Below are 27,873 nucleotides of genomic sequence, written 5' to 3' on the forward strand. Positions count from 1 at the left end.
ATGCATGGACATCTGCTACTGAGTTTACATGTACCCTGTTCCTTAGATGATCACAAATTGCAGCTTATGTCATTGACCATGTGTTGTGAATCATTAAACATTAAAAATTAGGTTACTTTAATGCTGCCACCTCTTGCAGACACTTTTTTACACACACACATGCATGCACATTGTTACAGTATATACTGTAGAATAAGCATTCTGACCTGTGCTTGGGCCGATGTGTCATTCAAAGCTTTTCTAAGGCCTTGACTCAATCCCCTTCGCAGGTTCTGCCTCTGGATGCTATCCAGCCTATTCCGTCTAACGTAGATTGAAACAACTAAAGCAGACCAAAAAAGACATGTAGGAAACAAAGCATGGCAGAAAAGAATACACCTCATCTTCGTGGTTTACCTGTTTTCACCCATAACCTCTCAGTGATGTTGCACTGTGGCTGTGGAGCCTCTGTGGTCATGGTGAAAGGTGAAACGAAGACGGAAGGGATGCCCCTCGGGGAGCTTGCTTTCTGGTTGGGTGACGGTCTTCTGCTGGTGTAAGTCCTGATTGTTGTTGTGGTTCTTCTGGTAACAGGTTGGGGCTGTGGAGTGGCTGTGGTAGTTGAGTGAGTCGTTACTCTTAGAGAAAGCGTACTAGTGGTAGTGGTGGGGGTTTTTGTAGTTGACGATACAGTTGTTGCAGTGAGCTTCACAGAGGCGGTCGTGGTGTTGTGTTGCAGGGTCAGCAGTGATACCTGAGATGTGTTCTCGATGGGCCCAGCAGAAAGGATTATCCTGTCTGACTGAGAAGAGCTTAGACTAGCCTCTTTTTCTTTGGGGAAAGTGGACAGAACTGATTTAGATGTTCCGGTAGTAAGATCATTCATCTCTGGCTCTGCAAGAACAAATGCCTCAGTCACTTGTGAGTGATCAGAATCTAGTGTTAAGGTCAAAGATGGTGAAAACCAAGGGAATGATGCTTTATATGGATGTAAGGTTGGTCATGTTGACAACATATTAGTTTAATATAACACTGAAGAGGTCAGTTTCAATAATAATGACGACAACTAAGAGAATGAAGGTGATAAAAAAGTTACTGACTGCAATTAGGAATGAAATGAGAATAGCTACATCAGGTTAGCTTTTAAAGCTGACCTCTTTGGTTCAGCATTAAAGGTAATGTCTGAAAGTGTGACATCTGAGTCAAATGCACATTCAGACTAAAGATCAGCCAGAGGTGGTACATATATGCTCTTATACCCCAATGCAAGAGGAGTAGCTTGGGAGGATATTTCAGAGTCTGTAGTTATATAAGAGAGGGGCAGAGACACATCTGACTCTAAGACAGATGTAACAGCAGTTCTTAAAGTAACTCCTGGCAGTCCACTGTCAGATACATCAGATCTAGGATGTAAATAAGGATTTTGCTCATTATAGTTCAAATTCTTTTTAACAAAGGTAAAGAATGGATACTCCCCAAAGGTCAGATACTCTGGAAACAGACCACTGGTGACAACTATTGACTCATAGGAATTTAATAAACGTGCATTATGCTCTTGTCTGTCTTCCAGTTTTTGATGTGCATTTGATGAGCCATCTGCTGCTAAATTAGATTTTGCACTGTCAAAGCTGCTAGATGCACTTCCTGATTTAAAAGCACTGCTTTAAACCAGAATGGGCTTGGTGGCTTTCCACTTTGTATACAGAGCCATTAGTTTTGTGCCAAAGCTGAAAATAGCACTTGACGTCTCCACGCTGTTCTGTCCGTCACTAAAGGAGGTAGTTACTGCAGAGGGAGCGGCTGAGGCAATGTTTTTTTGCTGGCCCAAAATTGAATTTATTCATCTCTACTCACTGTAGCGATTGATCTCACAGCAGAGAAACTTGGCCTTCGTGTCAGCAGGGTTTCTGCTATAGAGGAAGGAGTAGAACTGGCATAGAGTTTGTGTGAAGGGATTCTAACAGGTTTTAACACACCATCAAAAGTTTCAGGAGAAGGAAATTTGGTAGAAGTCTTTTTGCTAGAACCTTTATTAAAACAAAAGTGCCTTTTGAAGACATAAAGGATGGGAGGTAGGCTGTGAGCTGCCCTGGTAAAATGCTTTATCTCTGATAAGGATAGACACTTTGATTGAAAAAAGAAGAAGGAACATAACTACTTTTGGTATTTTAGCAGAAATCTTTTGAAGACTGGTTTACATGTGACAGGCCTGACATTATGTGGTTTTCTGAACTTGTTTAGAAGTCAGCTTCTTCCTCTGATCTTTTAGAAGCAGATGTTTTTAGCAGGTGTATAAAATTTGTGTGGGATACTAAAAAAGGACCTTGTCTAAGGAGCTCTTTCTGAGGATGTTCACTGTGCTCCAGAATTACCCTCTCCACTTACATATATCTCAGTTAAATCAGTGTTATTCTGATTTTTTGAGTTATTTCTCCAAGTAATACTTTGATTTTCAGTTATATAGGTCGTTTTCTCTGCATCCACTCACTGCTCTAAAAGAGATTTTGGCCTAGTGTTGGAGGTAAATATCATTTCAGAGCTGTCCAGCCTGTGTGGGCTACATCCTTGAAAGTGCCAGTTAGTGTTACAAATTCCTCAACATCTCTGGGCGCATCTGACTTTGATCTGGACAAGGCTGCGGGGGCGGAAGCTCAGGTCTCAGCTGTGTAAGTGAAAGTGTGTTATTCAGGTGAGGTGGTGTGTAAGCAGATCCCAGCTCAGCTCCCAATATCTCTCCCTAGTTGTAATTTATATTGATAGCAGGAAGTCTGGCACTGCTTTGACTTGCTGCCATCAGTAAATCACCAGGGTTGGAAGCATCCTCTAAGGAGGCTTGGCGACTGTGGTTTGAGAGGCAGGCATTTGATCTGATGAAGGCTCGAAGGTGTAAAAAACAACTTGATGGTTGTGAAGGTTGTTGCTGGTGTTATAGCTGGATTACCAAAAATGTGAAATGACTGGTGACACGCCTACCTGCTTCTATGACCTAAAGTGTGACTATCAGCCATGGTCTTGTCTTGGTTTTTAATATACACTGTTCGGTGTAACATCTGCTGTCGGACTTGACTAGAAGGTGAATAGCCTTTACCACAGGCAGACAGCAGTGCTGATGTGGGATTATGTGAAGCTCCCTGCTGCCTCTGAACTGCGTGGCTTCTTTGATTGGATGAAATTGGAGAGCTGCTTTTAAGATTATCGGCAGATACAGAGTTTAAGCTTGTGTTCTGATTTTGATTGAGTCCATATAAAATAACTAAACGATTCAGACCATTGTTTATAGCATAATACAGAACAAAAGGGCTGGTTGCTGGGCCCAGCAAAATATTTAAGACTTTTGCCATTTTGTTGATATTTTCTCTAGTGGGTTTACTTGGAAAGTTTGATTGCTCGATTCTAGCATTTTGTGTTTACCATGTAATAACATGTAGGTCGCCAATTCATTGAGAGGTGGATTTTGCAAACCTAAGACAGTCTGTCTAACCCTGAGACTCAGCAGGTAATAATGTTGATGCCTCTATCTGAGAGGCAAGGTTGGAAGCACTCCCCTGACCCTGAGATGTAACAGGTTTGTATATCTGCTCAGTAGAAGATGACTGGGAAAAAAAAGATAACAAGGATTATGGTACAGAAGAGGTGGATTTTGCTGAAGTTGACATTGATGTCAGTGATAACAACTAAAATGATTTCCATCTATAAATGACACGTGATAACTTGGAGGCACAGTATATAGGGTATTTCTTAGAACTACTAAAAATCAGACCTGAGTGCGCTCTGAAGTTGTCTCCCACTGATGATGATGAGGAGGACATGTCTGAGCCTTGGCTGGAACTATGTGAAGGCCATTGGGTGGTGAGTGAATCATCCCTGCTGATAGCTGGCAAGGTTCTACTTTGATCAAGGCTCACTGGATGTTTGACAGTTCCTGCCATCACAGTTAGAATGGAGGAAAAGGCAGGCTGCCCCGATAAACCTTCACCCTCGGCGTCTGAGTCTCTGTCCGTAGGAAACACTTGAAAAGGCACCACCCCCGTAGCTGACAGCTCAGCCATTGGTTGAATAGGAGCACCTGTGAACGCGGAGCTCCTCGGTAAAGGTGAAGAGCCAGAGGCATCGTAGGTGGATTTTTCTGCAAAAAGAAGACAAAGAGATTACAGTTTATTTTTACATTCATATTGGGCCCATTTAGATGCCATTCATCTATTGAATGTTCTTGTCAATTATGGGTTAGCTTATCCACCACCAACACAAATGCATATGAAACAAGAATAGTAATCAGCAGAAATTACAGGTCCTTCTCAAAAAATTAGCATATTGTGATAAAGTTCATTATTTTCTATAATGTAATGATGAAAATTTAACATTCATATATTTTAGATTCATTGCACACTAACTGAAATATTTCAGGTCCTTTATTGTCTTAATACGGATTATTTTGGCATACAGCTCATGAAAACCCAAAATTCCTATCTCACAAAATTAGCCTATTTCATCTGACTAATGAAAGAAAAGTGTTTTTAATACAAAAAACGTCAACCTTCAATTAATCATGTACAGTTATGCACTCAATACTTGGTCGGGAATCCTTTGGCAGAAATGACTGCTTCAATGCGGCGTGGCATGGAGGCAATCAGCCTGTGGCACTGCTGAGGTCTTATGGAGGCCCAGGATGCTTCGATAGCGGCCTTTAGCTCATCCAGAGTGTTGGGTCTTGAGTCTCTCAACGTTCTCTTCACAATATCCCACAGATTCTCTATGGGGTTCAGGTCAGGAGAGTTGGCAGGCCAATTGAGCACAGTGATACCATGGTCAGTAAACCATTTACCAGTGGTTTTAGCACTGTGAGCAGGTGCCAGGTCGTGCTGAAAAATGAAATCTTCATCTTCATAAAGCTTTTCAGCAGATGGAAGCATGAAGTGCTCCAAAATCTCCTGATAGCTAGCTGCATTGACCCTGCCCTTGATAAAACACAGTGGACCAACACCAGCAGCTGACACGGCACCCCAGACCATCACTGACTGTGGGTACTTGACACTGGACTTCTGGCATTTTGGCATTTCCTTCTCCCTAGTCTTCCTCCAGACTCTGGCACCTTGATTTCCGAATGACATGCAGAATTTGCTTTCATCCGAAAAAAGTACTTTGGACCACTGAGCAACAGTCCAGTGCTGCTTCTCTGTAGCCCAGGTCAGGCGCTTCTGCCGCTGTTTCTGGTTCAAAAGTGGCTTGACCTGGGGAATGCGGCACCTGTACCTCATTTCCTGCACACGCCTGTGCACGGTGGCTCTGGATGTTTCTACTCCAGACTCAGTCCACTGCTTCCGCAGGTCCCCCAAGGTCTGGAATCGGCCCTTCTCCACTATCTTCCTCAGGGTCCGGTCACCTCTTCTCGTTGTGCAGCGTTTTCTGCCACACTTTTTCCTTCCCACAGACTTCCCACTGAGGTGCCTTGATACAGCACTCTGGGAACAGCCTATTCGTTCAGAAATTTCTTTCTGTGTCTTACCCTCTTGCTTGAGGGTGTCAATAGTGGCCTTCTGGACAGCAGTCAGGTCGGCAGTCTTACCCATGATTGGGGTTTTGAGTGATGAACCAGGCTGGGAGGTTTAAAGGCCTCAGGAATCTTTTGCAGGTGTTTAGAGTTAACTCGTTGATTCAGATGATTAGGTTCATAGCTCATTTAGAGACCCTTTTAATAATATGCTAATTTTGTGAGATAGGAATTTTGGGTTTTCATGAGCTGTATGCCAAAATCATCCTTATTAAGACAATAAAAGACCTGAAATATTTCAGTTAGTGTGCAATGAATCTAAAATATATGAATGTTAAATTTTCATCATGACATTATGGAAAATAATGAACTTTATCACAATATGCTAATTTCTTGAGAAGGACCTGTATTTCTACTTTAGTTAACAGATTTTTATAACTTCTGATTGCTAACGTAGGGTGCTGGATATTTTGAGTCTTCCTCGTTTATGCCATTGCAGTGTTTTGCATCAACTATTTTGGATACAAAAAGGACCTCTCTACTACGAGACTTTTTGCGCTGATTTATACCCACCAGAGAGGTTGTTTTCAACTTGCTTTTATAGCCAACAATGCAAAGTAATTTTCATTTGTTTATAGTTTATAGTAAACTGGCAGGAAATGTGGTTAGATGAATCTAATAAACAATACTTGGAGGTCCCTCCTTCTTGTTGAGTTATTTTGGTTTGATCAGAAGTTGTACTCTATGGTATTTCATAGGGGTCACCTGGCCCAAAACTGGATTGAAGCCATGGATAAATGCAAATGCGGTGTAATACAAAGTTTTCAAAAAATAATATATGATTGTATTAAATTAGAGATCAGATCTCAACATTTATATAACTGCTTATCTTCATGATTTGTGAAAATACTTAGACAGAATTTACAAAAAGATTACATGCAATTGTTTAGATATATATGTACCAAATGGTTTGTTTTGTGTTGCATGAAATGGAAATAAGAGGGGGCAAAATGACATCTTTTCTTTGGCCTGTAAATACATCAACAACAACATGGTCTTTGATGGACTTTTGAGTTTAGTAAAACTCAAATAAAGACGAGAAACATATATTTTGGTATGTTAATTGGAATAATATTGTAGTTCCCTCAAACAATTTTTCTCAATAACGTGAATTTTGAGCAGGATAAAAGCTAATCAAATTTAGTCTGTTTTTGTCATAGTCTTCAGAAAGAAAATCAGACTCGGCAGGTTAGACCTCAGAGAAAAAAGAAAATCACTATCCACCAGTAGATGCCTGATTGATATAACCTTCTTGATTATGGCAGCATAAAAGTTTATTTACATATATACCCACCATTTTGCCTAATATGATTTTCAGAGTAAGAGCAAGGGTTTCTGTATTACAGTGTCAGTGTGGAAAAAGCAAAAGCAGTTAATCCATACCCCTCCACAAACCCACCCATCCACCCACACAAACACACACATAAGCAGTGTACTGTGTAAAGCACATAATATGTTACTTGAGGCTAGGTATTTTGCTCAACCACTTCTATGATGAGGGAGGATTTGTGGTTTGACCAAGAACTAAAGCAACCACGAACAACTGAAATATTATTAATTTCACTGTGTTTTCTTCTATTAAGTATTATTTTCACTTTGTTACTCTATGTAGTTTTCTCTGGCGAACAATACAATCCAAATAAAACATTTTCCTTGTGCCAATGTTAAAACCTTTCAGAAACACCACTTAATACCATAGCCCTATTTTGGGGTGTAAATGCATTTTTCTGACATTCCCCGACAGCATACCAAGGGCAGACAGCGGTGCATTGCCAAAAGGAAAGAAAAAAGAGGCAATTCTCAAAGTAGAACAAATGGAATTATTCAGGAGATAGCAGCCATATGCTGACCTGAAATCTGACTTTCTTAAAAACACCAAAAGGACTCCCAGGGCTGTGCTGTTTGCTTTCGCTAAAATCACAGCTTAGAAAAAAGTAGAGAGATGGATGTGGATAGCAGTAACTATTAACAAGGTGAATGTGAAAAACACACTGAATTTGGCTGACGTGAATTTGTCTCTCATCCACTTCAGTCCTCTTAGCTGGCCTTATTGGTGGCTCTACCATACTGGGGTTCATTCTTCAATTTTTAAAACTTAGCAGTCCTGTCACATCTGCCGCCCCCTCAGCAAGTTTCCACCACTTAACTGCAGCAGCTCACACACTCATGTACGACTTTGCCATTGTTGGGTAGACATGAGAAAAGGTATTTGAGGGCACCTTGCAATGTTAATCATTAGCGCATCAGTTTGAGTCACTTTCTTTGTTTGACCCTTTTGTTTAGGTTAAAAGATACTTTCAAATTTTTCAACATCTTGTAAATTCTGGAGAAATGTGAGGATTCCAAGCAGGGGCGCAGTGCACCCTCCTGCGCAGCTGCTGTCATCAGTACTAGTACTACCACAATATTTATTGCTCGTTGTATGCAACAGTCTGCATACAGTTTGCAAGCCCTGATTTTTTTCTTAAATATGCCATCTGACAGCTATCACCGCCCTTGCTCAACCTGGCTCACAAAGGGTCCAGCGCTGAGCCCTGTTGCTAGCAAATTCATTGATCAAATCTTAGAAGTCTAGCTTTTTCTCTCACCATTTTAAAAAAACCTGATTTTATTATTTTTATGGGCAGCATGGTCATCACTGTCATTCTTCACTTCTGGGGAGTGGGGTCATTTAACTTTTACTGCCAAAAACAAGTAAAAACAAAGACATCCTTAACTTTATTATATGTGTGTACATATGCTTGATGATGCTTATTAATCTTAACCTATATTTGGGGCCACTGATTACAAATCAAAACTTTCTGAATTAAACTGTATTTTACTATTATAATTAACACAGATCATGACATTATATTTAAAATAATGTCCAAGTTGTGCACCATATGTTTAATTTGCTTCCTAAATGTTTGCAAGAGTTAGCCCAATGTTTTTAATAGTTTGTTTCCAAGGGATTTAATCATTGAATTTCATTAAGACCCTGTGAATGGGTTTTTGTTTTCACTTCATAATCCAATTTTATTTAATTTCTTTTGTAAATCCTTAATTAGCTAAAATGTAAGAAGCTAAATTTCTGCACAGAAATATTAAATATGTTACTGTTGATACAGAGAGAAATTACACTCCTGCACTCACAAAATCACTCCTAACTTACAAAGGACATGCATCCTGCTTCAAGGCCGCTAAGAGGTCATCGAGAGCTTCCACAGCCAATTAGTAAGCCCAGTGGTGACATAAGTGTGACTGTATGTAATTGATGCTAGTGCAAGTGGAGGTGTAGGGTTCACGTGTGGTTTGCCACCTACTCTGATGGGGCAGAGCATATGGGAAGATTTTCACCAATGTACAATAAAGGACAAGGTGTGCAGATGAATGGAGAAAGGAGAAGGTAAAGGATGAGCTGAGTTGTAGAGAATCATAGAGAACAAATTAAGGAGTGACATATGAATGAACTCTTGATCATTCAGGAAAAAAACATTTCCTCCAAGTTTGCAGGTAAGACAGATGAACACACAAGTTTAAAAAAACAGTGCACAACTACAAACTTAAATGAATGTTATTGAAGAGTATGAGACAACTACAAAACCACAAAGACATGGCTATCCACACAAAACATTAGGTTGGGCAAAGAGAGGATTAAAGCATCTGCTGACAGGACATCTATTAGTTGCAAATTCCATAAATCTCACCTTTATGGACAAGTGGTAAGATAAATCTCTTCATGAAGGAATGATAAAAGAAGTCCACAACCAATGTTGGGGACACAGCAACCATGGCAGGGAAGGTGTTATGTTCATATGATTCCAAAACTGAACTTTGTGCCCCACAGGCAAAAAGCAACTGTATGTGTGGTGGAAAACTAATAAAGCAAATCAACCTGAATGCACCATTTCTATGCCGAAACATGGTGAATTAATAACTTTCTAAGGAGCCATAAAGCTGAACTTTACAGTCACCTGCCCAGGATGCATTGAGATGAGTAAACATGGAACTAGAGCAGTTAAAGATTCAATGAGAATACAATTTAAAGATTTAATAAATTTTTTATGCACATAAAAACTAAAATTTGCTTACAGTAGTGCTTGCCTAGTGTTTAGTTTCGCACCAAATTCAAAGACTTTTTATGTAAACTGGTGATCATTGAAAAGTTTAATGAAACCTAAACGTAAAGTTTAAGTTTAATTTGCGCAGAGGCACATAAACTGTCTTTAGTTTTGATTTAATAATGCCTCTAAATGTCTTCTGTCAATCTTTCTTTTGAATATCAGCGGCACCCATTATGAAGTGTGTCAACATTTATCACAGTTTATCATAGTTTGAGCATTCAATTAAGCACAAACAATACCTATTTTGTCATTAGAAGGAAGAGTTGTAATATGCAGAAAATATTGGTCACCCTAAAATACAAGGATTTTTCCAACACCCAAGACAATGGGCTGCTAAAAAAAAATTAGTATCTGTTCAATGGGTCATTTATTCATTATAAAACATTTGATTTTAGTGTACTTTTTAAAATAAAAAGAAAGCTCTGTGATCCTTAAAAACCTTTTTCAACCAGTGGACCCAAAGCACAGACCTAATTTCCACACTGATTTTTTCCCCCTCTGCAGCCAACATTATCTTTGCGCTGCCAGGGCGCAGACGTAGCACTAGCGGGGCCTGCACTGCTCCACTCTTATTATACACATACTTTCTTCTTGCTTTGAGCTGTTTTTGTTCTCTCATGTGCAGAAAACAGTAAACAAGACAGTATAATTCAAATGGTAGCCTAACAGCACCCTGGGAGCATAGAAACACGTAGAAGAGGCCAGGCTGTTTCGGGTTTTTTTTTTTAAGGAAGTGCCTCAAAAGTGTCTTTTACACTTTGGCTGTTTATATAAAAGCTGTTGCACACACAACTGCTTTGAGCTGTTGTTCTTTTGAAATTCTAAACTAACGCTGCTGAACGTATGCATTTTCCTTTGTTTACTGGAGTGACAGGATAGATGTAAAGTCTGAAATTTTAAATTTTTTTGCTTATGTTTTTACAAATACCCTGTCAGTTTCAAAAAACCTGACAGTTGCTCCTTGAGACATTCACAACCTCGTGGAGAATTATGTTTCTGACCCATGCTTATTTTCGGTTGAAAGAAGAACAGTGTCTTGCAAAAGTATTCATACCCCAAAAACATTTCCACATTTTGTAACCTGAGTGAATTTTAATGAGATTTTATCTGATCGGTCAACACAAAGTAGAACATAATTGTAAAGAAGAAAGAAAATGACACATGCTTTTCTTATTTTCACAAATGAAAATCTGGAAAGTGTGTATTTTTATTCATCCTTTTTAGGACTACTTGTGTGATATGTCACTACCAGCTTTACACATCTAGAGACTGAAATACGTCCCCGTTATCCTTTGCCAAACAGTTCATTCTCAATATATTGCATAGACATCTATATGAATAGACTCTGACTGGGTCATTCTGACACAAAAATACAATTTGATTTAAACAAATCCAGTGTGACTTGGGCTGTGTTTAGGCTTGTTGTCCTGTTGCAAGGCGAGCATCGACCTAGGTCTCAAGTCTTTTGCAGTCTAAAACAAGTTTTCTTAAAGGTTTTCCTTGTTTTTAGCTCCATCCATCTTTACATCAAGAATTACCAACTTCCCTGTCTAATTTGAAGAAAAATATCAACCCAAATCTTTATTTTTCTGCCAATATGTTTCATCATGGGCATGGTGTGCTCAGGGTAATATGTTGTGTTGGTTTTCCTCTAAGCATTTGACATGTTGGTCAAAAAGTTGTTTTTGGTTTTATCTGACCAGAGCATCTTCTTCCACATGTTTGCTGGGTGAGACATTCAAGGCTTATGACATTGTTTTATAACCTAACCCTGCTTTAAACCTCTCCAGAACTGTAAGCCTGTTCTGCCTGCTGTGTTCCTTGGTCTTCATGATGTTGTTTGTTCAATAATGCTTAGCTCTGCTAAGGCCTTCTCAGCAGAGCTGGATTTGAACTGAAATATAATTACACACTCTATTTACTAATTTGGTGACTTCTCAGAGCAATTTTGCAAAGGATTTTGTTAAGGTATCAGAGTAAACAGTTTTCAATATGAATGCACACCACATTTTCATCAGAATTTTAATTAACTATCTATAATGTTCCTGCTACTTCACATGTTATATCTTGTCTTGGTGGTTCACAAAAAATCCCAGTAAAATACATTAAGGTTTGTGGTTGTAGCGTAAAAAAATTCAAAATGTTTCAGGGGTTTGAATACTTTTGTAAGGCACTGTACCAGCTTTTCCTTTTCTGAGCAAACATTTCATTTAATTTAGAAGCTAAGTGTCATACATTCAATGATTCAGCTAATACACTGTTACTTCATTTGGTATGACAGCTAATATGTAGCAGATAAAACGTAGCAAAGAAAAACATTTGGTCTGTAACTCATTGCTCCTTGCTCATGCTAAAGTGCATTTATGATTAAAACGTTCAATGCCCAGAACAAAGGCACAATACTGACTTGCTTTTAGTTATATCACAGAACAAAAGAATTATCACCAATGAAAGTGTACATAGAAAATGTAAATGTGTCTGTCTCTGTCTAACATTAACATATTTTGGATGGATTATTTTTATATATAAATGAAGGGATATAAGAAAAACACTGGTAGCAAACAGAACAGTGACTCAGAGGAAGCTGCTCTCACCATATTTCACTCTTTCTCCTGCCCCGTCTCCCTTTCCCTCCAGATGAACATGCAGCCACTATTTCAGTCTGACAAGTCAACAGAGTGACTCCTGTGCTGAAGCAGCTCAGAACACTGTAGTTATTAAAGCTTATATTGTTGCCCTCATGTCCACTCATATTACAGCTTATGTTATCTGCTGCCTATGTTTCAGTGTTACAACTAGGATTATTTTGGTTTGAGTGAAAAAATATTGCATCCTTGTCAGATTATGAACAACTCTACTTAGATATTTCAATAAAAGGAACCAAGTACCTGTTCTGGTTATGTAAAAAAATAACCATCTTAGCAGCCATAGTCATTTTAAGCAGGATGAGCCTGGTCATGAAATTATGGATGGTACATTGTGCTCTCTAAACTAAATGTTACAATCATTTCCTCTTATATTTGCACCTCTGAATGGTGCATTAGACCAATCATCCCATTGAGTGTCTCTTTTTGTTTGTCACTGCCGGAACTGGCTAAGCACAGAATACTCCTAGTGCCCTAATTCATGGCTTTTAGCAAGCTTTTTTGGAAACGACAGCATCCACATTCTCTCCGCTCTCAGATAAGCAATCACATATCAGCTTGCTCAGACTGTTTGGCAAATTCAGAGGAACAGAGGTCAGTACAAAGAGATGCCATTCCACAATCTCAGTCACCTGTCTAAAACCTAAAAACGAAATCAAACTGTTGTTTTTGTCTTTGTTGATGTTGTGTTTACAATTGTCTTATCTGAACAGTAGAAAAATCTTCTAAGCTGCTTATTTTTTTGTAACTTAACAGGCAGGGAGAGCATAGTCAAAGGGAAAGCCAGGTAAACGTCGATGCATCTGCCTCAAGCAATGTAGCACCACCTACAGATCAGAGTCTTCAACTAATGAGGTTGGAGTTAAATTAAGATCAGTTCAGCGCATGCAGCAATGGGAAATTTTAACCAAAGTAGATTTTATTTTTACAAAAAGGGAGTGAAACATCTACGTATTTTCACAAATCAAACCCAACCTAAGACAAAGCGTAGGAAAATTCAGTTTTTACATGGCATTACAGTTTTTATTTTTAAAATACTTGTGTTTTTCTTGTCTTTTGGTAGTGGTTACCTGAATCAATGTATTCTCTTGCCTGTCAGGGCTTCCTGGATCCACAGATGGTCAATAAAAATTATATATTATAGACTCAAATGAAAGGATTACTGATTGTTGCACATAGAGCGCTAATACTGTGTCTCTCAAAAACATACACATTAGTGGTAAAATGGTTTTTGTGATGAGATAACATGAATCATCTTAAACATGTTCTAAATGTATAATTCAAAGGAAACATACATGTATTTATTAGAGGAAAAACCTACAAAATAAAGGCAAAAATAGCTTAGCTGCATAAATATGCACACCCAAAAACTAATACTTTGTTAAAGCAGCTTTTGACTAGTTTCAGCGTTGTCTTCTTGAGTTCACTCCTTCTATCAATTAGAATGAATATAATTAACCACACATAAAGTACAGTAAGGAGTTTCCTAATTTTTGCATCATTTCGCTAAAGCAGAGATGATAAAAATTATTAAAAGGTTCATACTGTAAATCAGTCAGCGGAAGGGTGAAAAAAAAGCCTTATTGCACAGCATTATTTATGCACCATTGAACAGTGAAGACAGTCACTAATATAGAGAAAATAAGAGACAACAGCGACTGGGCCTGTACAATATCAGTAAAACATGCAGAATGTTGATGAATGTCTTGATAATGATATGATATAATTAAAAAATGTTAATGTCTTTCTGCTTTGGGTTAAATAAAAATATAATCCAGGTAGTAGTCTAGCCAGCCAATGGAAAAAAGGAATTCATTATTCCGCCGTCTCAAACAACAAGGTTTCATTGAAAATATTGCTTCTGGCTGGAGTCTGCCTTTTATGCAATTAAATAATTTTATTGATGATTCTTAATGACTTAACTACTTTGCCACCTCTTTATGAAATATTTTACGCTGCATTAAACAACAAGTGTACCCAAACATATTACTGACAGATAGAACCTGAATGCATGGTATTAAATAATTAGCCAACACTTAGCCAACACATATATTGTGCAGTCCTAAGTGTGCCATTACAAAAACTAAAGAATCCTTAAAAACTGATGAAAAGACAAGACAGAAACTGGTTTTGGAGGTTGCCAGAAGTCTGAGAGCAACATTTAAAGGAATTGAAGGAATTTTCAACAAGTGCCACTTTTCTTCTACGTGTGACAACCAGCTCCTGTATTCTCCGAATGTCTATATTAAGTAAGAGGGTTACAAGACAAAATGTACATTTTGTAAAGAAGACATCCAGGCCTGGCAAAAATCTCATAAAACTAGAGGCTAGAATGTGTTTTGGTCAGAACGAACCAAAATGGGAAATTTGGGAAATAATTCCTAAATGCAAAAGACATACTGGACATCACTGCAAGAATACCTTACTCAGTAAAATATGGAGGTCGCAGCATAATGTTCTGGATTTATTTATTTTCAGACAGAACTAAGATTTTGTGAAGGTGGGCTAGGGATAAAAACTTAATTAAACAGCTGACTACTAGTTGTAAAATATCCATATATTCTGTGCCTTTGTGCCATCATCCTTCAAGTCTATTTTCATAATAATTTTAGACGTATCTGAATGAACCTAGGAGGTGATACTACCTTTAGAGAACTCTTTAGTCTTCTGCTCTTAAAATACTTTAGATGACAGTCACCAACTGCATCGTATTGGTTAATACACATAGGAAATAGATTCTTCCATTGTTGTGTAAGGTTAATATAAAAGGCAGATGAACCTACAACAACTAGTTTCACTTTGGTTGTTTGTTCAACAGCTTGAGTAAACAGTTACGCAATCAAAGCCATGTGGGTAGTGTATCTCAGAGACCTCTGCTAAGCATCAACTTTGTTCCACCAGTGAAAGGTCCAGTCCTCGAGGACTAGGAACAATCCATCCCTGACAGTTTGTTTTAATTTCTGTAAAAACTCCCTGCTACTTTATGTGTGTAAGATGCTGTGTATCATCATGCATAGTATTAGACTGGAAACAGGAGCCTGAAATCTGCTCATGTAAAATCTATGAGGATAAAATTACTCCTCATCAATGAAATAAAAAGCTGGCTAGTTGCGGTGAATAAAACAAGCTGTGTCACTACAACACTCTGATCTGTGCAGATTTACAGTATATAAAGATGTAGGATTATGTCAGAGCTGAATATTCTTTTGATGGCTGAAGGGATCCAAAGGATCCTGCTGAACCAGACATGATGACTGAAAGTCAGAGGCCTCAGAGAGCTTCTTCAGGCAACTGCAGACCAGTAGAGATAAGCTTTCTGTACTTCCTACACCATGCCCAGAGGCAAACCTGGCCTATGAACCGAGAGATAAAAGGAAAGGTAGCAACTCACCAAGGAAATCTCACAAAAATGAAATCTATGCATTATACTTTCAGGTGTTCTTTGTGTTATCTAAATATCCTAATTCTAGTCCATTGCATGAAAAAGATGAACAAGCATAACAAATTTGTTCACAAAATGGGCTCCAAAGTAGATAGAAGATGTGTTTAATTGGTCAGCAGGATTTCCACATTCCCTAGAAATATTTTCTGAAATTCTTTGATAAACGGACAGAGTGGAGGCTGTATCAAACCAGGGCTGAGGGCCTTCTAATGGAGACATACGTATCAGAGCGAACAGGCGACAAGTGTAGAAGTGTTGCTACATGCTTGGGGCTATGATGGGCTGGGAAATTACAGCAGCCATTTCACATGCCAGGCTGTTGAGAACAGGCAACAGATAGTGAAAACAAATGATGAATAAGGCCAACACAAATTGCCCTTACTATAAACTACATTTTTGAATTTCTTATCCTAGAAAATTTGTATTATTGTGGTACCAGTAGAAGGAAAAATCTGAAAGACCAAAAAGTTAATATACTTGGATAAATAAAAACAGATCACTACAATGAACATGTGACAACTGTGTTGCTCTGTACAGTCTCATCGTATCAACCTGGCCTACATAGCAGGCACAGTTGTGACTGGTTTGGCCTCGGTGAGGACACGTGAAAGTGTGTTTAAACAGGGGGAGGTCCAGATTCATTCTGCCAGTAAACGTAGCATGAACTCTCAGATTTATTCGCTTCTCAGACCTACTGCTCAAATAAAATAAAGCCAAACTGTTGTAAAAAAAAAATGGGTTAATCTAAAAAAAAATGGGTCAGAGCCATTTCTTAGTTTTGCAAAAACTTTAAGCTGATAAAATATTTATATCAGTAACATATTTTCTAAAAAGTTTTAATTTGGCCTTTTCATCTACATTTGTTTAAGTTTTTGTCATAAACATATTTTTTATTGCATACTAGTATTAACATTATAATAAACTAACTGAAAAAAACATTAGAATGGTAGGAAATAGGAACAAAGCCCAATGACTGATATCCCGCAAAATGAAGACATTTGTGCTGCACAAAATACTTTAATTTTGATAAAATCAGCCAGGTAACCTAAACTTTTTCCTGAGTGGAAAGATAACTGAAGAAAATGCAGAACATACCCTAAATCAGTTGTCTCACCATGCTTCCTATGAATGTTGGAAATTTTAAGGTTTTATGCAGAGTTTTTACCGATCCTCACAGGTTTTAGTCTGATCATAGGCATTGATTTTGAGACTACTGAAAAACATGTGGCTCTTGATATGTCCTCACCTATGCTGTTTCTTCATATATAAGCTACATATTGACTGCTAAAAGGTGTTGGTTGATCTGGATTTTCCTTTTTTTTTTGCAACAGTTTTTTGCTAGTGAATAAATTGTTGAAATCTTACAAAACACATTTTGCTTGAGGGCTCTTAAATGCTGTTTATTTGGCAGAAAAAAAACGTTCACAGTAAAAACAAAAAGAATTCATGGCATCAATCAATAAGTTTAGATAAAAAACAGTGTTTGTAAAATATTTTTAATATTCATTTTAACAGCAGTGATCAGTTGCCACAGCATCTCGTTCAGAATTCAGTCCAGACTTTTAACGCTGTGCTTGAGCTTGAGGGCATAAAGTGACGGTCAAAGTTTTTGGATCAGGATTTTCTGCTAGAGGGCAAATTTTATGGTTAAATCAGCTACAGCAAGTCATCAGAATCCTGTAGCAGCAAAGCAACCCCAGACAGCGACACTGCCTCCACCCCATATAAGTACTGGTATGATGTTCTTTTCCAGAATTGCTTTAATAGTTTTCCACCAGATGTAACGGTACACCGTCCAAATAGTGGATTAGGACTCGGAACTATATCCCATGAATGGTATATTTGGTAGACCCTTTCTTATAATTGAATTGTGAACACTGACTTTAACTGAGGCAGGTGAGGCATGTGATGCTTTAGGACTTCTTCTTGGTTCTTTTATAACCTCCTATATGAGTCAAGGATGTGCTCTTAGAGTAAATTGGATAGGCCAGTCACCCTTGGGAAGGTTCACATCTGTTCAATATTTTCTCTGTTTGTGGATAATGGCTCTCACTCTGATTCACTGGAGTCCAAAAGCCTTGGTATTTTTTGTGACCCTTCCCAGACTGATATATGTCAACAAATCTGTTTCTCTTTAGTTCTTGAATTGAAGACTGGGGCATGACATGTTGTTATTTTAGCTGTTTTAGCCTACTTCATGTTGTCAGACATGTTCTAATAATGTGATTTCTTAACTCTACAGGTATGGCAATAATCAGGCCTGGGTGTGGTTGGTGAAATTGAATTCAGCATTCCAAATAATTGTGCTCTATAAGACTTAATTCATGATTTAACACAGGGGCAGTTACTTTTTCACATTGGTTGCTTTGGGTCATTTTTTGAACTCAATAAAAAGAATCATTATGTGAAATTGTTCTTTGTTTTAAATCAGGTTACCTTTGTCTAATATTAAAATTTCAGTGTGGGAGTGTGAGATATTTTGATTTGATTTAAAGTAAAACTGACAAATTGTATTTTAAAAACTATAACTCCAACTAAGAAGTTAGCTATTCCAAAATGTTTTATTGGGGAATATAAGAGATGTGATATTCAAATTAGACATGTTTTTTTAGGTTATATTTATTTATTAGAGGGGCACACTATAGATACCTCCTTACCCCTCACTCAAGGAAACCTAAGACAGACGAAAGACTCAACCAAGTCCTCTGTATTAAACAACTTAATCAAAACAAAGAATGCCTTCAGGTGACAGCCGAGAGATGTCAACGCATGAGTGCATCATCATAGCAGGTGGAGCTCAGCATGGTCAGCCTCTACTTCTCCTTTCTACTGTCACTGGTGAGAGGTTCCCCAGCTCCTGCGTCTGACCGTTTAATTGGGCCCTCGGAGAGTCTTCAAAGGAAATCAAAGCTCATCCATTGGTGTGGCAGAATGCTGACTGTACCTGTTGTGTTTGCATGCTCTGCACTGATCTCCCGTCTCTGTCCCTGTCAGACCAGTTGTGCTTCAGTGATGTAATCACACCGAGCTACAACTCTCTAAAACCCATTTTAAAGAGCATTGTTTATTTTAGTTAAATGTTGGTTAATATTATGACCTAATGATCCACCTCACTATTGTCGACAAGTGATTGTGACAATAAATGAAAATTAACATCTTTCAACTTTATATTTCTGCTTTGCTTTAATTTACAGGTAATTTTATTAGAAATTTTTTTCTTCTTTTTTAGCTAATGCAACCAAATCATTCATGCTAAATGTGCAAACATGGCACTTAGTTTATGTAGATTTAAAAAACCCACGCTGACAATTTACAAGCTAGTTAATAATGAAAATAAAGTGACTGTGCCTATTTTCTGAATGAATAATTAAAAATGGTATGTTTGTTTTCAATTCCGGTGGTGGATCCACTGAAAGCCCAAAGCAGTGATTATAAATGTTGAGACGGTTTCATACAGCAACATGCCAGCAGACATCAATCAGCACCTCACAAGCAAAAGCACAACAAACAAAGAAGTTGACAACCTAAAAAGAGAGATAAAATATTAATGATTTTCAAATCAACGAAGCACGGAACCTCACAACTGACTCACTATGGCTCCTATGTTGAAAACTATTAATGTGTGAGGGATGTTAAAACTGTGATCTTATTTATTGCCTGACAGTGTAGCAAAGAATAATGAGTCTGAGGCCTATAGAAGAAGGAGGACAACCATGACGGATAACAAGGTGGGATAAGTCTGTTAAGCCTCCAGGATCCCCCCCTGAACTCAACACTTGTGTCAAGCACAAGAATGTCAAAATCAGCTTGATACTGTCACAGCTTTGTAATCTGGGGTCACTACAGCAAAGGGCCACAAAGTAGCTTACGTCTGGCTAGGATTCGCAGGGATTTAGGCATCACAGTTTCCAAATTTCATCGATGGATTACACGTGACACCATACAGTGCCTTGCATAAGTATTACCACTTTGACTTTGTTTGATAGTCAAAGCAGTGCATAATTGTGAAGTGGAAGGAAATTATTCAGTACAGGCCTCGGAGGTTTCAGAACATTAATGAACAAAAAGCACCACAAAGAACAAGGAAAACACTTGTTTGCTACAAGTCATGTATGGGCCACAATAAACATGTGCAAGAAGGTGCTGTGGGTTTCCTTAGACAGAAAAACTTTTTATCCAATTTGAATAAATAACTCTGACTGTACTGTTCAATGGTTAGGACTAATTGGAATGTATGTACCTGACTGTTGTGAAGTGCCTTGAGACAACATGTGTTGTGAATTGGCGTTATATAAATAAAACTGAATTGAATTGAATTGAAATAAAACCAGAACTTTTTGGCCTATGTGCAAAATGTTGTTTGTAAAACACCAACACAGCATCATGATGTGGGTATTTTTACAGCAAGAACATGGAAGCTGGTCAGAGTTGATGGAAAAAAGGATGAAACTGAATACAGGCCAATCCTGGAGAAAAAATTTTAAAAGCTGCACAAACCTTTAAGTCAGACAATTGTTATAGAGATTATGTTGAGTATTTTTTAATGACAGACTATAAGAAGCCACCCTGGTATAGACAGATGAACACAATGTATCAGCTATACTGAGCCTTGGTTCTTTAAATACCTAAAGACTCAGGCATGACATGTGATGCGGTGAAAGTGAGGCTGCATTTATATCAGAAAAGAAACCCTACATAATTGTTTACAGACACAATGATACTGAGAGCAACATTTTACAACTACAGCAGTGATAATAAAAACATGAGAAGTTGCATTATTTAAACAATAGGTCAGGACTGTCTTCCAGGTCAAGCAACATGTTTGTGACACAACACAGACATCGCTCATGCTTCACATCAAAGTGATCCAACATTCAACCTGACCACCCTAAACAGACAAACCCAACAAAGAGATCACCACTCCTTCCAGCAGGCAGTGTGATAGATGAGTTCTCAGGGAAACACATCCTGAATTCAGCACATCACTGCAGGACAAACAATGTCACACTCCAGCAGCCACTGAGGATGCTGTGACAAAAAATAAGATCCCTTAAAAATGTTCAAAAAGCAAGTGTGGACCCGAATTTTGCAAATATTCACTGTGCCACAGAGTTGGGGAGAAATGTGCTTTGAATAGATAATCATGATTGCAGGGTCCCCTGTATTTGGAATGCACTCATTATTATAAGCTAATGCTTTTACTGCTACAACACATCAGCACTCGCACTGTGAAAAAGGTATTAATTTATTTCCCAGTGGTTATGAAAACCACTTGCTTGGAGGGCCTCTGTTAGTACATTCATACTGTTGCTGCAATACAATGCAGCTGTAATTGTAGATTTAAAACTGACATGCAATTAAATGACTTCGAATTCTGTAAGACTGCTTCAGCCTCCTAAACAACAAACAGTTAATTAAAAGCTCATTAATCATAAACACAGCCTAGAAAACAAAGGGCTTTTAAACAGCATATTGCAGAATTTAAAACCATAAATTTCCAATTTTTTGGCCTGTCACATCAGTTGCAAAACATGTTTCATGTAACTTGAACTGCGAAAGGTCTCATAATTACGCAGCATGAGGAAAGACAATTTTCAATCAACGGGTTTCTAGGATTTGTGTGAATTGCTATGGCAATATTGGTAGCAACTATCCAGTTTTTTTGTTACTTTTCTCTTTTCAATTGGTCCTCACAATGTTCCCATCGCTTTCTGTGACCTTTAGCATCTCGACCTCTATTATCTTCATCGGGTGGACATTAAGGGCACAGAGCGTTTGCAACTGTGATATTGCACACTCTGGTATTGTGATGACGTGCTGTGCAGATGTAGCTGCGTTCTATTTACCTTAGAAATCAGAACTCAGATGTAGCATTGACTTCTCATCCCATTTTATGCAAGTCAGAAGACCAATGGCTTATTCTCATGCTCAGTAACCAACACTTATTCGCAATATAGGTTTATACCAGTATATTTCTTAGCATATTATCCATTTAAACACTGTTGGGATTCTTACAACAGAAGATATTCAAGTTAAAATTGCCTACTATGAATTAATGCAGAATAAATAAATGCAGAATTACTCAAAATAATAAATGAACAGGTCATAAATTATGAGATTTTTCTTCTTTAAAGTAAAAAATTTACTTCTGATTTGATTGTTTATTTTTTAAAAAAAAAAAAAAAAAAAAACATATTTAAAAGTATTCATATCCAATGTATTTGTTTCTGACAGGAGATGACACCAGCATGTACAAAAGGTTTCATTTTTCAAAACAATAATTTATTTGTTTCTGTTTACATTGTAACAGAGAAAGGCATGCCCATAAATCATTTATACCCTTCTCAAACAGAAATGGAAAAACCTTTATTAGCGCTACTGCATCAGATGCGTCTCACAGTTGTTGACAAGCCTTTAGCATACCTCCACTGAATTAATCTTTTACAATCAACCTCAGGTTTTAATGTTGGAAGCCGTCTTTGCCATCCCCCCTATCTTAAGCTCCAATCAAAGATTATCTATCACATTTCAGTTGGCTCAGCCTCTCCAAAATGTTAACATTACTTCCAGCAAGAAGAAATATACATACTTTATATCTAAACCTGCCAGGGGTATAAATAATTTTTGGATTAACTGTATCTTCTTTAAAGTTGGACTTTCTTGCAGGATGTTTTCGGATGTCTGTGCATTGTGAGTTATGAGTGGTTTTGGTGCAGATAATTTTTAAAACTTGGGCTATGAGGCAGTAGAGCAGCATGGAAATGTGTAGCCATCATGCTGTTGTCATATTGGCAGCATGCAACATAACGACACTTGCTAGCAGCTGCTTTTTATGCTAACCAGCTCACTCAATGTGTTTTGATGTTTTGAAGAGACTTAAGGGAATGTTCAAAGTTTCCAGCCTTTTTCTGCCTATCCTTGGAAAACAAAATTTTTTGATAATGTGATTTTTCAACTACACAGTGTCTCTGTGTAAAAACACATTAGCTGTTTTTTTTTTACAGTTGTGAAGTAAATTTGATGTGGATTTTTGAAATCATATTTCACCTCAGAAGCGGGTCGACTTGGAGTTAATAAACTGGAATATGTATCACACACTGCAGAGCAGGTTATATTACACATGGTCCCAACAGAGTGAAAAGTAGTAAATCTACCATATCCTAAACTTGTCAAACTTAATCAAAAGAGAACATAAAGTTTTCTACACACTTAAAAAAACTTCTTTTTTTTCCCTATGTCTGTCATTTACATCTAGTCTTATAGAGAACTTCAAATTATACTTTAAAAGTGTGTCTGGAAATCTAACTATTATTTGCTTGTTTTCTTTCATAAGAAAACAGCATTTTTGGAAAGTAAAGACTTGAGTTTATCATAAAAAAGGTTGTAAATATAGACAAATGTCTCTACAAAAAATGTGCAATAAATTTAGATTTTACTTAATATACCTAATATAGGAGGATCATACCAAGTGTAATATGGTTGCTCTTTACAATTACCCTCAGTTTTTAAGAAAAGACTGGAATAGTGCTAAAAGGTGCTTTTAAAATCCAGACACCAAAAATGTGTGATTAAACCATCTAATGTAATTTTTGGCATCATCTTTATATCATCTTACAAAATCTTAGTGATTCCCATTTTGATTTTTTGCAGCACTAGTGGCCTTTGTTTTTCCCAGTATTTTTTGACAGTAGTTAGACAGGAAATGAGGGCAGAGAAAGAGGAAGACATGCGGCAAATATCACCGGGGTTCGAACCTGGGACCAACATTGCCTGCCCATTTTGATTCTTGACAAGATTTACACATACAGACTGTAGAATAGTTAGAAGGACAGATGCCTCCGTGGAATTCAGGGTGGTTTATTTAGCTCGGCTAAGATGTGTCTTTTGAACATGGTCCTTTCAGAATTAGAAATGGGACAGATCCGCAGGAGAATGGATATGTACCTACTGCATTATATAAATGCTGGTGCAAGCGCATAAAGGCAAAACTGTATGACCTGAGCCACTGAGATTTGTTTTGTTTATATGTAATGTATGATGAACATTTTTATAAAATAGGAAAAACATGATGCTTTGATTTTCCATTGATAAAGCAAACAACAGTCTTCCTCTGTCAGTTTGACTCTACTTTTAACCTTGAAATCCATAAATATTAAGCTGCAATCATTTGTCTTCTTTCACTACAAACACAATTTAAACTATGAATTTTATCTGATTGCATTTGTGCTCTTCCCAATGCCACCTGTAGTGCATTTACTATCCACATCCTACTGGATGTTGTCCATGTCTTATAATGGTGTCTGTTGACTCGGAGAAGCCTTTGAAAATAAAATTAGTGTGAATAAACCTGTTTCATGATCTTATCCTGAGGAGAGCTGCTTCACCTTCAATGATCGTCTAAAATGGTGCAGTGCTGCAGGCAGCAAAGACACATGGAGTACGAAGCACACAGTAGCCCTTTGAACAGAATCCTGTTCCTAATTGTTGGAAAAATTTATATAAGTTATCATTGCTTAGTTTAAACTATGTTTATGTTTGAAGTTCTACTATAATGAAGATGATTCCTGTGATTGGTTTTAGTGTGGAAAAAGAGTTTGTGGAAAGTTAAGGAATGTGGTCTGGAGTGGATCAATCCCTGGACATGACATGCTTATACCATATATGGGAATGACCACTCTTCTAACTTGAAATCTCTATAAGAATTGGCTGAACCAATTTACGCTTTTTGCTTGTTGGAATGTTGGTTGTAAATAAAAGGCTGCTGCAAGGATTTTCTCTTAGTGAGAAGGAAGTCGCTGTTTAGCAGAGGACTGTCTCTCCCTTGCTAGTCAAACTTACGTGGTCCATTTCTGCCTTATTTTTACACTTGTCTGTATTTATCAGCTTTCTAACTCTAACACTACTATACAGTAAACTGTTTGTTTCACGTCTGTGAAATTGTTATGGTGCTATAGGCCTCCTGAGCATGATATTAGATCACGTGCTGTGCTTTACCTTTAAACACACCGAGGAAATACAGGTAATATCAAGAAACTCAGGGAGAAGGTACTGACTATTCTCTGTTTCACTCAAATATCCATGAAGAAAAGAAGCAAACACATTTAAAAGCCTGCTAATTCTCAGACAAAGTTAAACAGTTTATCTTGTTAAAGGCAAATAATGTACTGTGGCATTCATATGGACGCCCAAATGGTGCTTGGACTTTCTTACAGAAGTAGAACTCGCTTCAAACAGGACAAATATAGGCTAGGCAAAAACTGCAATACTCAACTAAGACTCTGTTTGGAACCCATACTGAACAGGGCTCCAAACTCCATAGATGCCAGTGTGGTCTAATTGTAAATGTGGGAGGCAATTGCAATTGCAACCCAGAAAGATATTGACCCACTAAGTCATAGAGCTCAAAGGTTTGTCATGAAGTCCTTGTACAAGTTAAATTCAAAACACCCTAGGAAGTTCTTGGTTAATAAAGTGAGTGATCAGAGGTGCTTTATTGCCATAACATATTCAGAATTATTTCACAAGCACATGTACATTCTTTTCATTATTCCTTTTAAATTATGCAATAATGTATTCTCTCGTAGAGCTTAGTCAAAATTAAAACTTTCTAAAGAGTGCAAGGCTTTCAAAAGACATCCTATTCACCTATGTCTTTTTGCGCTGCAGATAACCTGATGACAATGCTGAACACGACTCCTCCTCTACAGTGGTGCTGAAACTGATAGTGGAGGTGCAGAAGCCTCCCATGCATACGGGTTAGTTCTGCAGATTGTGACAAGGTCATGGAAACAAACTAGTCAAGATGTGATACCTGTGACTGTAGATCATATAGCACCTGACCTAGTTTTATACATTTTAGATGTACCAGGGCCTAGGGCATGTTGCTTCAATGGATACATACATCAAACTAATATTGGGATAAGTGCTGCTGACATATAGAGTGTGTGCAGTATTTGGCAAATACTAAGAATGTAGCAGCACTATGACTGCCTTCACACTTAAAACAATTTTCCAAATTAGGTGCTGTTCAGTCACAACCTAATGGGTTATGTTGGTGGTATGTAGCACAAGTAAATGTGAAGGTCTTTTAGGTGTGCACATGCAGAAGGTAAATTCTCCAGAGGCAGCACAGCTACACACTCCTGGATTTTGTGAGCAGTGATTTGATTAAATGCCTCATGGAGAACAGCCTGTCTCATTTTAAGAATTAAAGAATGGCTCCACAGCTCTAAAGTGAGATATAAATCCATCAACTGCACCACAGATTAAAAAGTGCACTTAAGCATGGTTAAATTAAATGTGTTTGAGATAGTTGGTTGTGTTAAGGATTTAAAGAAGAATTGCAAGGAGTTTTTAAGTGTGTGACTTCTAAAGCCAGTATTAATTTTAAGTTCTAATAGGGTTTCATTGCTGAGTATGAATTTAATAATGTTCTAATATTCTTTTAATGCTCCTTGAGTTTAATTTACTCATTGATGCTGACATCTTTGTAGCAGGAAGACTGCCTTCAACCTGTTTTACTAAAGCTAAAAATCAGACGGAGTTATCTGAATCAGAGATTTGAGTGAGGTTCAGTATCAAAGGCTTTTCTATAAGCAGCAAATGAGAAACACTAATTTATTCAAAGCCAGAACCAGGGGCATTTCTTCTAATGAACATTAGACATTGGCTCACATCAGGTGGTGAATGATCTGTGTATATTCTCTTCAAATGTTAACGTTTTTAGCTATGACTGCCATCACATACCTGGGATTTGTTTGTGAAATCTAAAGGTTAAAAAATGCTTCTAAGGTCAAACAAAATCTAAAAACATATTACTACAATTAATATATTTCAAAGTTTTAGTTGGCTGGTTCTCTTTATTCTATAAGGTCCCTTTACGTTATAAAACACAAGACTTGCGCCTTGTACCACGATGTAATAATGTCAATGGTTGATTATCATGCCATTAAACCCGCAATTCTTTATAAACCAATTAGAGGACACAAAAGATTAAACAAAAGAACAAATTTACATTTACATGACAATACCAAAAAAATACGCTGATGGGTTGAGCCAACAAAAATTCCCAGCACCAAAAAGGGGTCACCAAGTAAGAATAAAGAACTGATTGATTATTTTCTAGAACAACTCTTAACGGGAAAATGTCAGCAAACCTTGGAGTGCTGTTTTACCTTCCTTTCCTTTTCTCAGTTCCTTGACTTTTTATGTGGGAAGTATTTCATGTTGCCTTTAATGTTTTTCTGTTTATTTCAAAGCATGTAAAATGTTGAATACATGATGTATAATAAAGTATTTATACCATTGTCAAGTATGCAAATGGTTTCCAACTACTGTTCTTTGACTGATACAGAAAACAATATATGATCCTCAAAACTCTGATTGAGTCAACTAGAAAATAATGTTAAATAATGTTTGAGTGTTTAGCCACTGCCAATACCATTTTATAGCATTTATCCATCATTACATACAGTATATAGTGCGAGTAATGTTCTATTTATCTGTTGTTTTATTCCTTCTGAAGGTACATTTGAAGGAGTTAATGTTTTAATACTATGAACTATGTTAAACAATGCTAATGTACAGGGGTTGGACAATGAAACTGAAACACCTGGTTTTAGACCACAATAATTTATTAGTATGTTGTAGGGCCTCCTTTTGCAGCCAATACAGCATCAATTTGTCTTGGGAATGACATACACAAGTCCTACACAGTGGTCAGAGGGATTTTAAGCCATTCTTCTTGCAGGATAGTGGCCAGGTCACTACGTGATACTGGTGGAGGAAAACGTTTCCTGACTCGCTCCTCCAAAACACCCCAAAGTGGCTCAATAATATTTAGATCTGGTGACTGTGCAGGCCATGGGAGATGTTCAACTTCACTTTCATGTTCATCAAACCAAGCTTTCACCAGTCTTGCTGTGTGTATTGGTGCACCGCCTTCAGGATACAATGTTTATACCATTGGATGCACATGGTCCTCAAGAATGGTTCGGTAGTCCTTGGCATTGACGTGCCCATCTAGCACAAGTATTGGGCCAAAGGAATGCCATGATATGGCGGCCCAAACCATCACTGATCCACCCCCATGCTTCACTCTGGGCATGCAACAGTCTGGGTGGTACGCTTCTTTGGGGCTTCTCCACAACATAACTC

The 27,873-nt window shown here is 37.7% G+C and overlaps 1 protein-coding gene across 2 annotated transcripts in view; it reads right to left on the reverse strand.

The window, feature by feature from the left end:
• Positions 1-27,873, reverse strand: part of kiaa1549lb (KIAA1549-like b) — an 85,555-nt gene that overhangs the window by 46,859 nt on the left and 10,823 nt on the right. For both annotated transcript variants that reach the window (XM_047362214.1, XM_047362213.1), the window contains exons 2-4: positions 3,740-4,105; positions 397-873; positions 207-322 (exon numbers count right to left, since the gene is read on the reverse strand). In XM_047362214.1, the coding sequence (XP_047218170.1) occupies positions 207-322; positions 397-873; positions 3,740-4,105 (959 nt within the window). The remainder of the gene's footprint in view (positions 1-206; positions 323-396; positions 874-3,739; positions 4,106-27,873) is intronic.

The sequence above is a fragment of the Girardinichthys multiradiatus genome, chromosome 4 (genome assembly GCF_021462225.1).
Source record: "Girardinichthys multiradiatus isolate DD_20200921_A chromosome 4, DD_fGirMul_XY1, whole genome shotgun sequence".
NCBI classification, from domain to species: Eukaryota; Metazoa; Chordata; class Actinopteri; order Cyprinodontiformes; family Goodeidae; genus Girardinichthys; species Girardinichthys multiradiatus.